General features: G+C 39.8%; 1 protein-coding gene across 3 annotated transcripts in view; it reads left to right on the forward strand.

The window, feature by feature from the left end:
* Positions 1-9,043: 9,043 nt before the first annotated feature.
* Positions 9,044-19,175, forward strand: part of RNGTT (RNA guanylyltransferase and 5'-phosphatase) — a 190,679-nt gene continuing 180,547 nt past the window's right edge. The window contains exons 1-2 of one of the 3 annotated variants that reach the window (XM_061460308.1): positions 9,044-9,276; positions 15,738-15,847. In XM_061460308.1, coding sequence (XP_061316292.1) covers positions 9,213-9,276; positions 15,738-15,847 — 174 coding nt within the window. In that variant the 5' untranslated portion in view covers positions 9,044-9,212. The remainder of the gene's footprint in view (positions 9,277-15,737; positions 15,848-19,175) is intronic. The other 2 variants (XM_061460306.1, XM_061460307.1) reach the window with 2 other exon arrangements.

Raw genomic sequence — 19,175 nt, forward strand, 5'->3', positions numbered from 1 at the left:
CAACGTACCTTCAGCAGCATGACTTGTCACTGCTGCCTGCTAGATAGTGTACCTTTAATGGTATGAATTACTTCTGTGAAAAGGGAGCTCGGTGATGCAAACACAGGAGTCACATCAAAAGCTTTCTCTGTTATATCATTTTCTTTATTAGCTTTTTCTTTCCTTCTGATCCCTTTTCATTTCTTACTAGTTCCTTCAGGGAATGCCACAACTGAGCCCTTTTTTCCATTCCCAGCTTTCCTTCTGGTTAGTGGATCATTTTTCTAGGTTGCACTGCTGTTTTAAGCTACCTCTAGGAAACTAAATCAACAAAGACAGTTTGTGCATACATCGCACTGGCACAGACAGTGTGCTAGCAGGCTGAAATACTTGGCTGTGCTTTGGAAACCTATTGGTAGCAGGCACGGTTGAAAGTGAATTCTCACTGCAAGAGAAGAATGTTTTTGTGAGCTGCTACAAAAGTGGCATGGCCCTAGGGCTGAAAAGGATCTGAGATCCCACAGGGAGCTCTGCAAGCCTGGCTCCAGGTTGCTTCTTGAGAAGTAGGAAGAAAGAATAAATAGGTTAGGTGGTAAGTTGCCTGTATTACCATAGATCTATCTGCCCAGGTGGATCTGCGGAGCTGGCAAGTACTCACTGCAGCCACTGTCTCCTTCAGTGACAGAGATTACTTTATCTCTGAGGTGATTACTACTGTCGAGACTGGGTACACATTTATTTATCATGCCTTTGGATTTCATGGTTCATGTAGAAGAAAATAATACTTAGCATTAAATAGATGGTGAATGTAATTGAACCATCCTTTGTAGCTCACACTCTATAAAAAAAAGAAAGAGAAATTACCAGGTTTTGTACATGTGGTTTTGCCACCCAAAGGTAAAAAAGCTTCTTTATGACAGTGGGTGTCAGTAACAGATGGAAAAAAACACAGCTAGATTAGGAACAATGGTAAATGTAACCTGAGCTTGCTGACTGTGGTTCCAAGAGCTGCCCTGAGTTTTAACTTTGTTTTGGTCTTTTCCACATTGGAAATACTAAAAAATACAGCAGTAAAATTCCCATGCAGTTTTTTCCCCCTTAAAGTATGAGCAAAATGTTTATTTCCACATCTGGATTAATAATGTCAGTTGTGTTCTTTTATTAGTTTAGCTTTACACATAAAGCTGACCCAGATTTCCTTCAGATCCTTGACAGATCACAAATCTAAGAAGAATCAAGGTTATGTTTTGATACTTTGTGGCAATACCAGCTATGTGTTAAGGCAGCATGTACAGCCCCTTTCCTTTTCCTGCCGCTGCCCTGCCCACCTTTTTTTCCTGACCATCTGATGCACTTCCCTCTTGAATTTATCCATACTGCTTATGCAGCTGCAGAATGAACCAGAGCGAGGAACTCAACCCAGCTGAGCCCAGCAAAGAGGGAGGGGGAAGCTTGTCTGCCTTCTGGCTGCATCGATTCTCTGCTTTGTTCCACTGCACAGGCAGTTGCTCAGCACAAGGGAGGAATCAACATGGCAGAAGAAAGAGTGTGCGAGCCTGATCGCACAGCTGAGATAAGGAGAGTGCTCTGGGAGGGCTTGCAGCTGCTACCACTTAAATCACGTTGACCTACAGCCTACAAAAGTGCATTGCATGTGCTGGTGGTTGGGTTGCTCCCAGGAAAGAGGCCCATGGCTAGGAGTAGGGATGTACTGGAAACAGTCATTAAACAATGCCTTCGATTTTAATTTTATGCTGTCAGATATATAAACACTCTTCCTTGTGTGGCTGAAACTTCAGCTACCGAGTGGGTAAAAAGCATTACCTAGCAACAGCTCTACCCATTTTGAAGCTGGTACATACTGCAGTGTAGAGAAGAATAGAAAATAATGAAGTGGGCTGTGTTTCAGGACAAAACTGCCTCATCTTTTCATTTTATCTGCTCCCTCTGTGGTAATCCGATTTTGCATCTGAGACGCAAAAGTTCAGAACAGGCTTGCTATTTTAAACCATCATCACCTTGTGTATAATGAGCATTGTGTCCTTACTGTTTCTACTCATTTGAAACTCTGCATCACCATTCAGTAATTTACATTTAATAAATCAGTTTGATTTGTGACTCTCTGCTGTTGTGTACCAGCTTTTGCTGGCATGTTTTTCTGATTTTCCATGTTAGAGAACATGTATAGGAAGGGCCTCAACCATTGTCTACAGAGGCTGATAAAAGTCTTCCCCTGAAGTTTAGAAAGCTTAGAACACGTCACATGGCAGGTTTCTGACAAAACATCCAATTATAGTAAAAAATACACTACTAAACTCATTTTAGCAGATTTAGCTCCCAGTACATGGAAGGTTATGTGGAGATTTTCCTCCCCAAAGGGACTTTTGAAAAGCAGTTTCTGTAGAGCAGAGGTAGGTACAGGAACTCACAAAGTGACTTTTCTGAAGAAGTGTAACATTTTCCAGTAACAGCCTGCACTGTGCATAAAGATTTAGCCAAAACCCTAAACTTCAAACTACTTGGAAATATAGGAAATTCATTTCAGGCAAGTACAGAGTCATCTTTGTACCTCCTTCCCTTTCTCAAGGACCTTAATCACTGTGAGTAACTCGCTGAAAGTCCATCTGGACAAGGACGATTTCATACTGAGCAAAGGTTTGAGTACAAAGGTTTGGGTTTTCTTTGCATTAATCTCAGCCTAGTTACAGTAGGTAAAACCAGCGTTGGGAAGAAGCGGCATGGCTTCAACTGTAGTTGTGTGAATAGCAATGGACCACAGGCACTTTGTTCTCACAGTTTATCCCAGAATGTCCATCATAAGTTGCCACTGTGCTATGAAGCCTAAAGTGGTAAAAGTGTAAAAGAATATTTCTAGAGAATGAGAAAAATATTTCAAATGAAGAAAAAAAAAAAGAAATCTTATCCTTTCTTTAAGGAATGCTTGCAAGATGTGAATTTACAACCTGTACAACATCATGGTCTACAATGACATCTGCCAATATATTAAGTTTTGCTAGATCAGTGATGCTGCAGGTGTATATGCTAGGATATTCCTTTTGCTCTCTATTTCGAGTGAGACATTTTTGGGAAGGAATAGTATTTGTTCTTGTAAAGCTCATTCCCATACCAACAGAAAGCAAAACTAACCTCTCAAGGGCAACATTTGCGCATCTGATTTTATATGTATATAAATGCATACACATTTTTCATAACTTAATTTGTATACAATATAAATTATGTTCAGATTTGACTTTTATAAAGCCTGTGTGGCTGCCAGGCGGATCACTTTGCTTTATTTCTTTCCTTTGTCTTTGGCCAGTTTCTTGCTGTATCTGCAGGACTGCAAACACTTCAAGAAAGAGAATGAGTCTTCATTTACATTTGCACAGTAGTTGCACATGTTTTGTATAATAAAGCCATATAAATAAAATGAGGTCTGTATGTATGTTCTCTGGTACTAGATTATAGCTCATACATGCATTATTCTTCACAGGCTTTATATTCATGTATATCCATAGTATACATATCTATAGGTACAAACTTATAATGCAAAAGGTCTGAGAGAGTGCCTATGGGTAATGATATTTTCTTTGTATGACTGATCACATGAGAAAAAGATTTCTGCCAGTATAGCAACCCAAAACTTCATCATCACGTACGCAGCTTTGTAGGCTGAAACGCTGACCCTTTCTCAGTTATTTCAGGCTGTAGAGGAGTGATAACCCTGCAGTAGTTATTGACTGTCTTAGTCTGCCTCCATCACTAATCAGGACCTCAGTTACTCCATTAGTTTTAACCACAGACTCAATTCAGGGCAAGATTTTTACTAAGGTATCCATATTCAGGCAGTAGAGAAACTAGAAAGTGTAGCAATAGAACACTGTTTTACTTTGTGGAATCCAGTCACTCCCCAGCCCAGATCCAAAGACTATGAGTCATGCTTTCCACTTGCATAAATCAAATGAGTTTCTTGTATATTATGTCATGCTTTTGCCTACTGCTAGTCATTTTCCATTGTGAAATGTTAGTTGGTTGATTAACTTTATCCATACTCAAAGCACACTACTACCATATTATTTCATTTTGTGCAGTAGACTGTATATTCTTAAATGTTACATGCGGCTGTTTCTTATAGTGTAGATTTCCATTGAAAATCATACTTCACATCTGATGTGAGTAAGGCCTCAGATGTCTAGGTCAAACCATAAGAACTCTAGGGAGACCAGTGTTAGTCTTCCAGGAATGACAGGCATCTTGCTTATACGTTTGCTGTCCAGCTTCTTATCTGTTCCATCAAGCACACCATCATTTCAGCTGCAGGGGAACAATTAGCAAGGCATCTTGTTTTTCAGGCCTACTAAGTGCTTGAAGTCACAGCTGTAGTCCTTTTAGATGAACAGCAACCCTTTGGACAGACAGACACCTTCTTCCCGTTGCACAGGCACACGTTTTCCCAGTTCCTTCCCAGACAGATCTGCTAAGTACAACACCTGCTAAGTAAACCATCCGCCATGTCTGCATGTCAGAGCTGAAACTGTTAATGGCTGCTGTACTGGTGTTACATTTATATGTCATCATTACAGCACAGACGTTTGGTGATGTAGTCTGATACCTTATGGTGATTATCCTAAGCATGACACCAAATTCAGTGCCAGGGATTTAAAGCAGCTGCATCTGCGTGCTCCCTGCCTGTACACAGATTTACTTTACCGGTTGAACTGATGCTTGAGCTGAAAATGTTGTATTTCCAGAATGAAACCGTGAAGGAAAATTTAAGATTTAAATAAAGACTTGAAAGCAAGCTGCTTATACTGCATCCATTAGTCAGTTTCATTACTCTTACAGAAAGGAGGGTGTAGTCTGTGTTCTACTAAAAGTCTGGGTTGTCTTCTGTTGGAAATTTTATTAAGAACTGTATCATACTCTCACACTAGGGAGTGACTCCAGGAGTTGATTTTGCTATTTTATGCTGTTTCCTGTTTACTTTGGGCAGGAAAAGTATTTGTACTTAAGCTTACATCATTTTAAGTCTGTGAGATCATGGTGCCCCCTAATGTTGTGAAGACTACAGACTGGTATTTTTGTTTATGATGTCCTCTCAAAGCTTTCTATAGGAAGAACACTGTAAATGACATTTTATTTTCTTAAATATATTGCAGCAGAAAAATAATTTGTCTCAGAAGTTAGGTTCTTAATTATTTGTTGACACCGAACAAGTAAGTTAAAAAGTGTTGAGCTCCTAGCATTTTTTTTGAGTACATACTTAGCCTTTTTAAATTTGGAAGCCTATGTATGTATTAGAGAACTTAACTATAAGCAAACATAATACTAACTTTTAATTTCTCAAAGTATGTTCTCACTCTACTGTTTTTTAATTTTGGTTTAGCTTCTGATACTATTAGAATCTAAGTATTATTGGCATAAAATATGACTACAGTACCAAAGAAGTTAAAATATTTCTTCAGATTTAGACAGTACTCACCCCTCCCCTGAAAGTTTCATGCACACTGAAAGTATATCAGTCATAAAGGAACACTGAAATAGTCATCCATTTTGTCATAAGTCAGTTTGCCATGAACATTAAAACCAATAAGCAAGAAATTAATTCATTGAATCAGTAAATAAAGCATAAAAATACATTTTCCTCTGTTCCATATATGGTAACTTACAAATTTGTAGCATTGAGTTTCTTTACAGGTGAACACCTATACCCAAAGTGGAAAAATAATACTGTATGAATCATGTTTGCATACAGTTAGCTTCTTTCATAATTACTTTCACTTGAATCCTGTGGTAGTCTCAGGTTAGCAAATAATATGTTTGATCTTTGCTTTTTAAGAAAATGTATTTACCAAATAAGAGTCAGAAACGTCTGCTTCACAGAACATCCTAAGGGATGTTTTTATTTTCTTTTTACTTTATTACTTTATGAACACGTGGAAAATAATGTTATACTGAAAGAGAATAGTAATAGCATTGTTGACCTATGTCAGTATAGAAGAGGGCAACACCACATGTTCATCCTTCAGGCAAAATACATAATTTATCCACTTTGCACAGAACAAGAGAACAAGTAAGTTAAATTGTCTAGCTACTTACAATATATGACAATAAATGTGTAAAATTATTCATCAGCAATAATTTGAGTAAATGTTCAGTTTGTAATTAGGAAAGTGTTAAAGTGTGTGTGTGGGGGTAGTGTGTGGTATTATTTTGATGGGTTTAAGTCAAGGGAGAACACAAATGCAGCTCTCCACTATCTGAAACAATGAGCTGAAACCAAAGAAGTCAATGTACCCATGGCACAAAGGCAGAATTGGGAAAATGACTTCCTGATCATAGTGTCTTCTCTGCCAGGAAAAGCATTTAAATTGGTGGGCTGAAACCAGAGTGAGAATACAGGCATCTGAATGCCTCTAGATGAAAGAGAACTGATACAGAGAAAAGTATCATTTTTTTTCATAGACTGCTAAACAGTTGCTTTCTCAAAGCAATCCCTGCAACGAGCACCACAGCCACCTATGTGCTCCTTGCTCAGACACAGCTTTGTCGTCTTGTGAAGGTGACATGAATACACCTCTGCCCTCTGCAGTTACACCAGGAAAAAATCATCTTTACTCCTAATGTTACAAAGGCAGGAAAGTATGCCCATTCACAAAGGCTGTCTGGTGTCACACGCGAACATCGTCCCGTGCCTGCGTAAACTGCTTCAAAACATCTCACGTGACAAAGTCCAGCCTAAACTATTTATGCACAGCTGTTAATAACTGAGTTTTCCAGACCATAAGGACATGTCACAAAGCACAAGATCAAGTTAAGAGTAAATAGAGTTGCTTGAAATCTGTGTTTTATCTGTGGGAGGCAATGCAGCAACACAGTCTCAAACATGAATACTCTATTGTCTGGAATAATCTGGAGAACGCTGGTCTTTTGGGTGACTGAATTTTCCCCATGTAAAATTCGCTAAGGAATACACTGAACAATGAAGACAGCAACAGGAATTATTCCCTGCTTCAGTATTCTCTGTCCTGTATCCCATTCCTAATGTCCTATTTATAGCATACTCACTTTTAAAATCCAGATGAAAACCACAACTCCCATGTCACCATCAACTGATCAACACAGCAACACTCATCTTACTCCACAGAAGCTGTGACACTGCTTCCTCCTTTCTCATTCAACAACTGGCTTCAAACTGTCATCATTTTTTAGTAACTGATGTGGAGCAAGAAGGCATGTGGCAAACAGACTCAAGTATCACAACTCAGGAAAAGCCCTAGTGTTGTGAAGGTGCTCTGCTGACCAGCTAGTCAGAGGGACTTCCTCAACTCGGCTCAGAACCACCAAAATGCTGAACTACGGATGATACTTGGCTAAGCTCATTTTGCTTCATTTATGCTTCATTCAACTCCCTACCTTATATTTAAAAATTCTAATTTTATCTGCCTTGTGCATTGCTAAATAAAGCCAGATGTATGTATCCTCCCAGTTTAACTATAACATATTCATGCAGCGTTTTTGCTCTGTAGCTGGTTTGTTTTAAATGCGTATCAGAATCTTGATATTATTGCTCATTCATATGTTTTTGTACTATTCTTTACCTCTGAAATGGTTTTGTTCCTAATTGTGCCATACCACTGATGTTAATGTATGTTGCTCCTAATTTACTGAAATAAGAAACGGAGTCCTTTGCTTCTTGCTCTTTCTGAACACCCCTTGCACTCTCACTTTCTTTTCTAGCTGGTCTTCAGCACCACCTGGTGTCTAACTGCTGCTTGTTTGTTCTGTATCGGAAAAGTCAGCACCTTATTTCAAACATAATTAAGTAATGTTTTAATGTAAGTGCATTTAACAGTTAAGGAAAGGACTAAAATAGTCCTTCGATGTAGCAAGATTTTAAATTTTATCTAGAATTAGAAAACTAGTATCTGAAGATCACAAAAGCCCTAGAGGACAGTCAGAAACTTCTAACGTAGTATGAGAACCCAATGACTCAGATATGCAAACCACTTAATTGACTACTTCAATTAGTATGAAAGGATATTCTATGGAAGAAACTATGTCTAATAAAATCTAGAGTGATAAAATGCAGCAGGAAACAGTCACCTGCTGCTCGGGTTGGGCTGGGTATAGGTCAGTGGGTGGGGAGCAATTGTATTGTGCATCACTTATTTGGATTTTTGAGGGGGAAGTGCAGGGCTTATTAGTTCATCTCTATTTAATTTTATTATCATTATATTATTATTTTACTTTAAATTATTAAACCGTTTTTCTCTCAACCCATGGGGTTTTACCTTTTATTCCCGCTGCTTCTCCACCCCATCCCACTGGTGGGGGAAGGTGAGCAAGTGGCTGCGTGGTACTTAGCTGCTGGCTGGGCTCAAACCATGACACCAGTACAGGGGCATCTCCGTTATAGTAGCGTATCTATTACACGCAGGCTAGTACAGTTCCACGATTAGCTGGCACAGAGATCCATCTATTTCCACCTCCAGTCTCAGCTATTTGCAAACATCAATAGAAAACCAAAAGCACAGCAAACACGTCTGTCCAAGCCTCTTGCTATTTTCAGCTCATGACGTTTTCTGAGCCTGACACAGTCATTTAACAGCCTTCAACTACTTTCTCTTTCTAGTTCCTACCCAGTCTCTCTTACGCCCACATAAACTCTCCACATGGGCAACAGCCTTTCCCAGGGAGTCCGGAAGCTCCGGACAAACGATCCCTCCAAAACCTCCAGCCCAGCTCCCACTGCTTTGGCTCGGAGAGGCCTGTGACGCGGCCTGGCTACCTCCTCTCCAAGCTGAGGACCCGTAGGGCCGTCCTCTTCCAACGAAAACCTCGCTTTCCACCGGAAACCTTTCCCGCCCCAACATGCCTTTTTCAGAGACAAGAAACCAACCAGCACCTCTGGCTTGTGGAGCTACAGACCCCGGCACTACACCGACGCGGCGCGGCCCGGCCCGCTCTTCCCAACTCTTCCACTACCCCTGAAGCGCAGATGGGCCTGACGCCCCAACCCCGCCTGCGGCGGGCAGCCGCGGGCCGCGGCCCGGAAGCGGAAGCGGCGCCTGCGGTGCATTGTGGGCTGGCGGCGGCTGAGGCGGAGCTGGGTCTGAATGAAGGCGCCGCGGGCGAGGGGCCGTTGAGCGCCCTGAGGCCGACCCGCTCCCCGCGTCTTTTTCCTCCCTTCCTTTCCCCGGCGGGTGGGCAGCGGCCGCCCGGGCCCCGCCATGTCCTACAACAAGATCCCGCCGCGCTGGCTCCACTGCCCCAGGAGGGGACAGCCCGTGGCAGGTGAGCGCCCGGCGCGGCCCGGCCCAGCCCGGTCCTGCCCTGCCCTGCCCTGTCTTGCCTTGCCTTGCCTTGCCCGGTTCCGCCCTGCCCGGGGCGGCGGTCTGTTACCAGCGGGGGCGCCCCCTCGCCCGCCGCTTCTCTTCTGTGCCCGCCGGTCCCCTCTTTTCCGCAGCGTCGTGGGACGGGCGGTGGCTCCCTTGGGGCCACTGAAGCCCCTCCGGGCTCTCTTTGACTTGTGCCGCGGCGGTGCTGGTGCGGGACTGTTTCCCCCATGCGCTCCCTGGGCCGGTGCTTGTCCTGGAGCTGCCTTCCCGTAGGACAGCTGTTCTACTTAAAGCCCAGCCGGCAGCAGGGCTCTGCCTTCAGCGCAGAGGCTCACTTTCTGTTCGGCTGGTGCAATTCTTGGGACCGATTCTCCCGACCCTCTTGCAGGGGTATGGGCCCTCTCCTGCTCTCAGGAGCCTAAATGCTGAGTTCTGACTTTGCACTAAGATTTTTCCCACCCGTTACGTCTAATGAGCGAGACGGCAGCCGGGTGTGCAGAAGCTCCTGAAGTGGAGCCGTATCTCAGCCCTGACCGGTTCCCTTTACAGCCTCTTCCTTGGTTGCTTTCTTTTCCTGAAGGCTCCGATGATTATGAGTGTTGGTCTGTTACTGGGCCGACAGTGACCTGTTAGTCACTGGTGCATTCCTAAGCTGCTTAGCTGGAAGATGTTTAAACATTGTGCTCCAGAGTTTCATGTGTGTTTCACGCATGTGTTGGTGATTGCCGTCATCTTGGATATTCTTACCTGTAATACACTGTCTCGATTGTTGGTAGGTATCTAGTCTTGCTGCATCTGGTGGCAGTGAATTAGGCCTCACGTAAACACATTTTTTGATGGTGAGTTAACTACCATATTGACTGAGGATGAATGTTTCTCTTGCTGCCTGGTATGAGGTAAAATAAACAAGCTTTGCTGTTTCTGCTTTTCTCAAGTTCTTCTTTACAAGATAAGCAATTGCAACCCCTAGTCTTCTCCCTACAATGTTTTCTAGTTCTTACTTCTATCATGTTTCTGTCTGCAGTAATTTAAAGGTATTTTTACAAAACTCAGCAGTTGCTGCTGTTCTAGATGGTACTATGCCATGATTTGCTTAGTAGTTACAGTTCTTACATTTTTCTATCCCATATTTCTACATCATCATCTTCTGTTTTTTTACATTTGATTGTGAAACTGAAGACCCTGATGAGTGTTTACGAGTTTATTTAGAACCTATTGAGACATCTCAGGCTTAATCTTCCCATCAGTATGCATTATTTGGCATGTCAGTATTTAATGTTGGTTGTTCATTTTGTATGTTTGCTGGTTTCCCTTGAGTTCCTTATATTTCTCTGAACTTGACTCAGTTAAATAGCAGCATTGCTGTGTTGTCTCCATTATCTCTTTTTCCTGATCACTGGCAAATGCATTGCTTTGTATCTAATAAGAGATTTGATAGCCTAAATTGTTAGCCTTTGGCCCCAACAAAAATAGACTAATGACTCTATTCTTTGTTTTACTTCTCAGCAAGTTCTTGATCTCTAGAAGGTGTCTCTTTTGTTTGTTTGTCTGTCCTTTAAGCCATGGCTTCTCAAAAATAGCAGCATAGAGTAAGCAAGAATACAGGTCATCAGCATGTCATCTGCTGTGCCATCATTGCTTGTGTGTTTGTTTATTCAGTAACTGCAAGGTAATTCTTTTCCATTCAGTGTGATCATCCACAAGAAGTTACTGCACAAAAAAAAGTGCTTGGTTCATTTCTTTGGCTGCTTTATTGTAATGTATTCTTATATTAGTTCACCCGATTTTTAGGTCTTTAGAGTGAACAATTTACCAAAAGTCATAATACACCATGAGTTTTCTCTCCTGTTATTTTGCTATTTTATATTCAAAGACATCTAACACCTTTATAGAGAATTTTTTAGAGTTTGATGTTGGTATTGTCTCTGAGGTGTGTTATAGTCTGGTTTTAATTAGCATTTCAGTCAAATTTCTTAGCATCTGTGCATGACTTTATTCCCATCTGATAGTGTAATAGTAATGATGTTGCTGGGCAAGGTTTGTCTGGCTTCTGCGGACTGATGCTCATCAAGTGTTTGGTCGCTCTTGTCTTATGGCTCTGGCATGTAGAATTTCCAGGTGAGCTCAAATACAAGTACCAATGAGGCTTGGAGCTCTTCTCTTGGTGAGATTGGGTTCATTCAGGTTAACAGGACCCTTCATCCTGAATGAGGTGAATTGATCTACATCTCCCATTATTTTCCAGTTTACTTCTTTAAATCTTGGTGATTTTCTGCCACTTTCTGGTTTTATGCTTAATCAGAATGGCACATTTTCACATTCTTGTATTGTGGTAACACCTCAGTACTTGATGAAAAGAGCTTTCTCTGAACTTCTAGATCTGAAGTGATCAGGTTGTTTCAGCCTTACTTCCTTGTCATTGCCGTGTCTGGACGTACCTGCTTTTTATACCCACAGAAAACCCAGTTCATTTTGGTTTTCCCATGGAAAGTGCTAGCAAGATACTGAAGGAGAGACATGAGAAGTGTCTCAGCAGTGTCTTTTAGTCTCCTATTGATTCATGTTAGTTAAACCCCTTCTAGATGTACATGCAGAACAGTGATATTATTAAAATCATCCATACTGCAAGTGGTTATAGAGACAGCAGCTCAAAAGGAAGAGTAATGTCTCTGGTTCAGGTAGTTGCTGAGCTATAGCTTGTAGGTGGGGAGAATAATCCAGTGATGGATTGTCATTGTCATTGTTTTAACACTTTCCTAGGCATCTGTTTTGGTAATGAGATACTAGGTGAAATGGATGCCTTGACCCGGCGTAATTGTTCTTGGAAACAGAAGACAGTTACTTTTTAGGGTGGTGATGTTTTTGGTCTTGTGTTTTTTGATTGTGGATTTTACTGTTTTGTTTTATTCAGGTCTCCGTTTCTTAACCTTGTGCATGTTACAGAGTCTAGCCTTCCTAATTGGTGCTCAGTCTAAGCATACCATGGTTGTACATTATTAGTGACTGCTGTCACCTATTGAGTCGATAGCTTCCTGTCACAGAAAATTAGACTAAATTAAGGGTAGCATTTCCACTGGCATGCTCTAGGATTCAAATGTGCCAAAATGAGAGCATGTATATGTTGGAAATGTGGCGGTTTATGTTTTTCACTTTGACTTCTCTTGGATTTATCCACTTGATATTCTCACATACTGGGCTGTTATTTTTAGAATTTTTACATATTTTTCAGCCTGAAGAAAAAACATCTGTTATACAGGTAACTAATTTGGAAAATGGTTTTTAATATGCACTTTCCAAAACTATTTGACAAATTTGAAGTGAATTAATGTATTTAAACAAGACCAAAATGAAATGACAAAAAAGAGACGTTGTCATAATCTGATTATAAAATTGCCCAAAATTTGAATCAAATAGGAATTCACTGCCGTCTTCTAGACTTAGCAAGCATCTTGTTTGTTTGTTGACATATAAACTGTTTCTCAGTGATACAAACTGGAATTTGTAGAAGTTGGGCATCTAAATACTTCTAAAGATCTGGGTTTGATCTTTAGAAGTGACAGTAAATGGTCTCTATTATAATTCTTATCCCTTCCACAGCTGTGTAAAGGTCTTCAAATGCTGCAGGGGATGCTGACTAAACAGTGTCTTTTCTTGATGATGAACAGGAATGTATTATGGTTGCTCAGAAGGAAATCAAAATGCAAATCAGACACTAAATCAAGGACCACTGCTGAGAAGAGAATGAATGTGTTTGTTTTCTCTTCTTAAGATAGAGAACATGAGAGTCTTCAGTGCAAATATGCAGTCTCTAATCAGATCCTACAGGAAATGATCTTAACCTTCAAGCACTGTCTTCCAACTCTATTCTCTTTTCCTGGCATCTCATAAAGGATGGTAGTTTTCTTTTGTATCCCTTGACTCTTTTGTCAGTGAAGGTCCTTTTCTTGAATGCCTTGGCTAAGGAAAGTTAATTACATTCTTCATGTAATGAGTGAGTGGATGTATTGGGATGGGAGTGACAAAGTTATAAAACCTTTGAAGCATGCTTGGTGTTTTGCAAAACTTATGTTGATGGTAGATTTTTGCATTAAGATCATCCAAAATTAGGATTTGCATAATCAGTCTGTACAGAGGAAGATTACAAGTTAATGTGGAAGGGTTAATAGTGAGTGAGAGAGGCTGAATGATAGGGCTGAACATGACAAGGAACACAAAGAAGAAAGAAAATTAAAGCAGATAGGTCAATAAATGAGGAAACGGAGAAGTTGACCCAATTGTTGTGACCAGGGAGGAGGATGTGTAACTGGTGGGATAAAAAGGCAAAGGAACTAAAGTGAAGATTTCTTCTAACAGTCAAATAAATTTAAGTGACTTATAAATTCACTGTGTATGTTGACTGCACGACTGCATAACTTCTAGCTGTAAAGTTTGGAATGGTCTCAGTCAGATATGATAGTGAGGGTGTTTCTAATGTCAAACCTGAGCTAACATGTTGTGTAAAGCTTCTCAGTTTCCATAACTATGTCTTTTGTGGTTTATAATGTCCCTTTCCTAGAAGTTAAATACTTATTTTAGACTATATAAGAAGTTTTGATAAAATTTAGGGCACAGAGAACTCTATGAATTTTAATTGTCTAGAGAATGCTGCTCTCAGCAGCATTGATTTAGCAAAAATGGTATGTGTTCTTCAATTTTTACAAAGATTAGTGAGCTTCTCTCTCAGGACTTTATTTCTAGCAGAATACAATGGGCATTTTAGTGTCTTTTCATTCAGTGTGGTTTTGTTCTGCTGAAAACAGGAGGATTTTGTTTCTTTTATCATGAGGAAGTGACAGGCTGAGAGTTGGAGCTGTTCAGCCTGAAGAAGTACGTTGCTGCTGGGTCATGTTGAGCTTCTTGTCAACCAGCACCTCCCAGTCCTTGTCCTCAGGGTGGCTCCTAGTCCATTTTCTGCCCAGCCTGTATTTATGCATGTATTTATGACCCATGTAGAATCTTGCACTTGGCCTTGTTCATGAGGTTTGCAAGGGCCTGCCTCTCAAGTGTGTCAGGGTCCTGGTTGGCATTTACTGCTATTAGAAGCATTTTAGAGATATAATTTGGCAACATCAGAATCCAGCAGTATTTTCTTTGTGGAAGGTTTATGTCTGGTGCTCTAATTAAGAGTTCTTTATGCATTAAAAAAAATTCTGCAGCTCTTCTGTGCCATGCAATTATATGGTTGCATTTCCTTTTGGTTGTAGAAGGGCTGTCTTGTTAAAAGCATGGAACCAATTTTATTAAAAACAAACCCCCCCAAAAAAGGGAGGTGAGGAATTTTTCTGGGGCATAATTCTCCCCTCTCCCCCTTGTTTTCTTGGGGGAGGATATATTTGATCAATCTTGGGCTATAATTAATTTAGATATCTTCATAGCTATTTAGAAATGCTAAGGTTGTCCTTGTTTTGCGCTCTGCCTATATCACCTTGATAATATACGTCAGGTCTCCTTTTTCCTATCAATTTGCATTGTTTCCACAACTGCAGTGCAGGGTCTCTGGTGCATGTGGGAGGAGGTGTGCTGCTTCCCAGGCAGGCATGGTGGGAGTGACCTGGACTATTAAGTTCTTGCCTGTTTAGAAGCAAAGGAAATGTTGTTGGGTCAGTATATCCTGCACTTGGAGGGAGAGGCATGCCTGTAGCTTGCTGTCGTTCAGGACGAACTAGGAATCTCTAATGAGATTATTGCAGGTATTCTGTGGTGAATATGATTGATAAAAATTAAAATTGATATTAAAAAATAATTTGAATTTCTAGGGAGTGATGGGTGTAGTCCAGCAAGTACTAATTCCAGTCAAGTTTTTGTTGTGGATGTGTTATGGTTCTCCAATGTCTGAAGCACATGTAGGTGTTGTGTTTCAGGGGAACTTTGAACAGTGATGCAGATCTCTTCCAACAAGCCTTAAGGAGCACATTAGAAAGATCTGTAGTGCCTAGGTACGCCTTTTTTTTTTTTTTTTGTTGGGAATCTTTACCTGCAAACATAAAACATGGTAATCAAAGCTTGATGCCTACACAGTTGAGTAACAGACTGTAATTTTAAATGCTATTTTCATGTTTTTAAATGGACTGAGTTTAAATGTTCCCTGTTCTGTTGTGCGCTGTAGCTCTGCAGCTTAAATCACACTAAAAGGTAGCTAAAAGTGTTACATCACTTTGGTCTATATTTCCTTTAAACTTTTAAACATATTTGTGAGTTTTGAGAACTTGTGACTAAAAAATACATTCCACTTCAGCTGTTATTGATACTTTTCCTGTGATTATTTTTCATTGAAGGTAAACCTCCAAATCTGTTCAGCATGTTGCTTTGAAATTGCTAAGTTATAAGTTTGCATATGAATACACATAAAATACTGCAAAATTTGATTATCTTTCATAGGGAAGTTTTTACCTTTGAAGACAATGTTAGGACCAAGATATGATGAACAGGTTGCTGAAGAAAATCGTTTTCACCCGAGTATGTTATCCAACTACTTAAAGAGTCTGAAGGTAAAGTTACATTTTCTAGTAACTGAAGCATTACTTTATTAATATTCATTCAAATGTTGCTTTTCAGATTTCAGAAAAAAGTTGTTGGTGGCTTCCTTTGGGACATCTGTATTGAAAATCTATTTTTTTAATTTACTTTTTGAGGTTTTCTCTGCAAATCCTATGTTTCCAAAAGTACTTTCTTACAGGCAAGAACTGTGCAAAACCCTCCAGCTCATTCACTGTGTTAGCAGCAATAGTCTCGTTCTTCTTTGTATACTCTTGTATCTTGGAGAGATGTCATTGTCAAAATTCAGATAGTCCAAGTTTGTGGTTTTACAAATTACTTGTATATAGATGCGTTAAGTTGCAATTTTACTTACGGACTGAAAACATTTGGAAGTGACAGGAGAATTTCATACAACTCTTCTGTAGTTTCAGTGCTTTTGATGCATAGAATGCATAGATGCTTTATTGTATCTAATCTGTCATACCCAAGTGTTGAAGAAAATGACTTATGGATTTTATCCAGTAACTTTTTAGTGGAAAAATAAAATGCATGAATAGGGGGAAAAAATACAGGAGCAAAGATGAAAAAAGTAGGACCCAAGAAGGTGGGTGGCTACCTTTATTGTTGGGTGACAGAGCTGTGCTTTTTGGCTTATTTTTAGATTGTTTCACCTATTTGTGTCCATCTACTTCAACTTGCATGCTGCTCTGCACCGTAGCACTTCTTTAAGGATAAAGGTGGGGAACAGGACCTTTCCAGCCTTTCATGTAGGTCTGTGAAATGTTGTGCCCATTCCAGTGCATCTGGAGATGTGGGAAATGGGATTTTGAACCTGCCAGGCAAAGAATGGCCTACAACCTAATTCTTTTAATCTGTTTATTAAACTGTTATATAGAAAGATAGCACCGCTTTGTTTTTACTATGTGTTATATAAAGGTAATAGTGCTACTTCTGTGGGTTTTGTGTCTTTTATTGCCACTGTTCTAAGTGAAATTAATTCTGAATTTGTGTAACAATATCAGAGCTTAAACACTAGAAGAATCAGGTGACTAAAATATGGGAATCTTCATTTTATGAATCTCATTTAGGCTTAGATATAAAGCAGATGGTGAGGTACTCAGTGTAGCAGCGATAGAAGCACCTGTGGGCTAATGTGATAAGTACTATCAATGAAGCATATGTGTCTGTTCTCAGGTGCTTGAACTGGTAGGATTTTTATTCGAATTCTTGGATCTATGCATCTAAATTCTATTTGATTTCCTCTTTTATGCATTATATTGGTTTTGACTCTGACCAGCTTTAGTGGGCATACCTAGAATTTTCCAAACCAATCTTATTCGTAAAGTAATTTAAAATTGTGCATATGTTTTGAAGTTATAGGGAACTTTGTAGATTTATTCAGTTTCTCACTATTTGTTAGTCACTTGCCACCAAAGAAAAAGTCATGGTGAGCCTTCATAGCCCATCCACTAGGCACATCAATCAGTTCTATTGCAGTGCTACAAATTCATAATGTCTTGAGTGACATCAGATGATTAGAATCTGATAGTACAGTTACTAGCATAAGGATCCTCACTTGTATTTTGGTAATTTTGGTTAACAGGCAGAAGATAAAAATTTTCTAAAACTCCCTATTCTCACTCTATTATATTGTCTTGAACCCTGGTATTGTTGCTAAATGTTTTCCATTTTAAAACATGACTTTTTTATTTACTGAGATATGCAGTGGGTCAGTGGAGTACTATATTTGTAGAACATCAGTTTTCCAATAATCTGGCAATAAGATGAATGTGCAATTGAGGAGACCTTGAAAAATGGATTTTTGTAAGGCAAAAGTAGCTCATAGTGCATGGTTCTCATCATTTTACTGCAGTGTGCTGTGCTGCTAATACTTTGCAGAACTAATCACTTCTGAGACCTGGTTATTACTTAAGTCTGTATAATTTATCTTCTAAATAAGAGACTTCAGCAGAAACTTCTGCATCTGTATTTTTGTAATAGTGAGATATTACTGCTGCCACAGATTTTTGAAGGTACTGGTTCAGCATTTAAGACAACATTTCTCTGGGAGGAACTTTCTCTAACAAGCTTCCTGTGTGATCCCTTTTTCTCATGGAGCTGGTTGCTGAAAACCTGAATGTTAGAAACCGATTTGATCAGGGATGGCAATCTCGATTTTCTTCTGACTGCCAATGTTGACATACTATCTTAATAGTCTCAAAAACCCCAAAATTGCAGGAGCAATTTTTTTATTTCTTTAAGTATGTAGTCTAGTACTGTTTGTACTTCATGAAAGGTAGTTTTAGTTCTGTTAGAAAGAACTAGGACATTAGTTAACTCAAAAGAATGTTTGGGCTTTTAGTATGCTCAAGTTACAGTATTCTTATTAGGAAAACTAGTTATCGCTTGTCAGCCACTTCATTGTTTTCACAGATAAATTCAGTCACTGATTTAAACTATTTTCCTCAAATAAGATATGCAAGAAAAAAATCCTGGGACTGGTGGGAATTCAGTGTATTGTAGTATGCTCTCTCCCTCCTGGGGAGAATATTTTCAAGTTTCAGTATCTAATGAGAAACTTCTGGGGTCACACAAGGAGAACCTAGCTAAGCCCATTTAATTGCACGGCAGCAACAGAGCACATGCAGAAGGCATTAATAGCTGGAGATAGCTACAATGTGGAAAAGTGAGGGAGAAGGCTTTTATTACTGCAGGAGGACATGAATAGCCTGGCCAAAGTAGGAGCAGAATTAATGTGGTATGAAGATCATGATATATTGTATGTATAAGATGAGAATTTCAAGCTGTCAGTGAACTTTTTGTCCTTCTGTGCAGTCATCTTTTACTATTAGAAGCAAGAAAAATAATTAGTTTCAGTTGTGTTTCAATGTGATGTCTAAGACTGCAGTGTTGCAACAGTCCTTGTGAGAAATAAATGTATGTTTTGTTGAGAAGTTGCTTAACAATTAGAAATTATCCTTTCTTCCAAAGCTGTGTCATTCATTGGGTATGGTGGGCTGAAAGATGTGATTCATGTGAAACATTGGCTGGAGAAACATTTTTGTTTTCCATTTTAGCATAGATAGTCTTTCAAAAATTAGTTCTATTAAGAACTTTCTAGGAGCAAACTTAAGAGAGCATGATTGAGAGGATGACTGTGATGGCTGGTATGACGTCAGGGATTCAGAGCGGAGCAAAGCGCCTGTGTGATGAAAGTACATGTACTAGAATCTCTTCTATAGGAGAGAATTCTCATTGGTCAGGACAAGCATAATATAACCCTGGTTCAGTAACTGAAGTATTAGGATTCCTGTGGTACAGTAGGAATTGCATAGATTT

The sequence above is a fragment of the Pezoporus flaviventris genome, unplaced genomic scaffold, assembly GCF_033815535.1.
Source record: "Pezoporus flaviventris isolate CSIRO_AGI_PZ_B2104156 unplaced genomic scaffold, CSIRO_AGI_Pfla_v1 ptg000031l, whole genome shotgun sequence".
NCBI lineage: Eukaryota > Metazoa > Chordata > Aves > Psittaciformes > Psittacidae > Pezoporus > Pezoporus flaviventris.